This window comes from Lolium rigidum, chromosome 5 (genome assembly GCF_022539505.1).
Source record: "Lolium rigidum isolate FL_2022 chromosome 5, APGP_CSIRO_Lrig_0.1, whole genome shotgun sequence".
Lineage (NCBI taxonomy): Eukaryota > Viridiplantae > Streptophyta > Magnoliopsida > Poales > Poaceae > Lolium > Lolium rigidum.
In genome coordinates, this window is record NC_061512.1 from 233,148,152 (window position 1) to 233,149,980 (window position 1,829).

The 1,829-nt window shown below is 54.8% G+C and overlaps 1 protein-coding gene across 1 annotated transcript; it reads left to right on the forward strand.

Moving 5' to 3' along the window:
• The first annotated feature begins 522 nt into the window (after nucleotides 1-522).
• LOC124657241 (ervatamin-C-like) lies at nucleotides 523-1,581 on the forward strand. The gene has a single exon (XM_047195824.1). It carries the CDS (start codon nucleotides 523-525, stop codon nucleotides 1,579-1,581), a length of 1,059 nt encoding a protein of 352 aa, XP_047051780.1.
• Nucleotides 1,582-1,829: the final 248 nt, after the last annotated feature.

Consider the following 1,829-nt stretch of genomic DNA (forward strand, 5'->3'; position numbering starts at 1 on the left):
GTAAAGAATACCGGAAAATGTAGGGGGCGTTCTGCCAAATGCAATACAGAGGTGGGAGGACAAATTTGCAAAATGTGTAGCACGAATCTTACAGCAAATGGCTGTCATAGACAGTGCGGGGCCTTCTTACATGAGGTTATGCATTTCTCCCGCTAGCGCTTCTTCACCTCGGCCGAAAGAAAACCCAGGAGCCAGTCCATATCTTTCCTTCCTCTTTCTTCTGCAAGAGGATCTGCCGCCGATCCTTGAGATGATGTACATATACACATGCTTGATTTATTGGTAAAATTCTGAAGAGTGAAGATCAAACAGCCGGATTACATGGGATGTGAGGTGATATTGTCACCCAGGAATAGGGAGCCGAATATGCTTTATCTTAATTACTAGCATATTAGGTTACAACATATGGAAGGAGATAATCGCTATTTAACATGGTCGCACGATCGAACAGCCGTGAGGACGTACGATACGACCAAGAGGCAAGAGTAGTGCTAGCTAGGACGCTCGCTCGACCGACCGAGGATGGTGAAGCTCGCCGCGCTAGTCGTGGCGGTTGCGCTACTGGCACTGCTGGATCCGGCGGCCACCGTCGTGGAGTTCGCCAAGGAAGACCTGGAATCCGACGACTCCCTGTGGAAGCTTTACGAGCTGTGGGGCGCGCGCCACAAGGTAGCACGCCACCCCGGCGAGAAGCTTCGCCGGTTCGCCATCTTCAAGGAGCAGGCGCGCCGCGTCTACGACTTACATATTGAATTTGCAGGCGACACGCCGTTGGGGCTCAACATCTTTGCCGATCTGAGCGACGACGAGGTCCGTCGCGACTACAGGTGTGCGATGGGCGGCGCCGGTAACGGCCGGAAGAAGCGCAGCTTCATTAATGTGAAAAGGCGCGCCGGCGACGGGACTCTGCCGCTCCCCGTGGCCTTCGACTGGCGCTCGAAAACTTGCTATGGGCATCCGTGCCTGACTCCAGTCAAGGACCAGGCGTACAACTGCGGAGCCTGCTGGGCGTTCGCGGCGACGGCCGCGATGGAGAGCCACCACGCCATCTTAAAGAACGGCAGCCTGTTGCGGCTGTCCGAACAGCAGCTCGTGGACTGCGACACCAAGAACGGTGCCTGCGCAGGTGGTTTGGCCGCAACCGCCTTCCAGTACGTCGTGAAGTGGGGCCTGACGTCGTCGGCCGCCTACCCGTACACGGCAAGGAATGGCACATGCAAGTCCAGCGCCACATTGCCCGTCTTGGCCATGACTGGGTTCGCGCGGGTGCCGGCCTACGACGAATTCGAACTGCTGCAAGCAGTTACCTACGGGCCCGTCGTGGTTTCCATCGATGCAAACAACACCGAGTTCGACCGCTACGCCGGCGGCCTGTACCCGTCGGTGAAGTGTGGAAGAACCCCTGATCACGAAATGCTGCTCGTCGGCTACGGGCCCAATCACTACATCTTGAGGAATTCGTACGGAGAAAACTGGGGGGACAAAGGTTACATGCTGCTGCCGCGCAACTTCGACCTCCACGACGTCTTTGGACCGTGCGGCATCCTACTGGATGGCGCCACTTACCCCGAGGTGGCCTGATCGAGGGGGACTCTGCAGATAGATAGTAGGAGTACGTACTAGCTAGTGTGTGCTCATTGAAATGTTGATTTCAGTCCTCCATAGCTCAGCTTAGCTAGGGAAGAAATGATGAGTGATCGTATAATCTAGACACCTGAATGCTTCCAGATGCTGTAATCGCGGATGGATGGTTGGATGGAATTGCTCTCTTGCTTGCTCCGGTAGCATTATATATTAATTAATTAATGGATAATTAAGTTGTTGGCTTT

Coding starts and splice junctions, on each gene's coding strand:
- LOC124657241 (XM_047195824.1), top strand. CDS start 523: ATGGTGAAGCTCGCCGCGCTAGTCGTGGCGGTTGCGCTACTGGCACTG.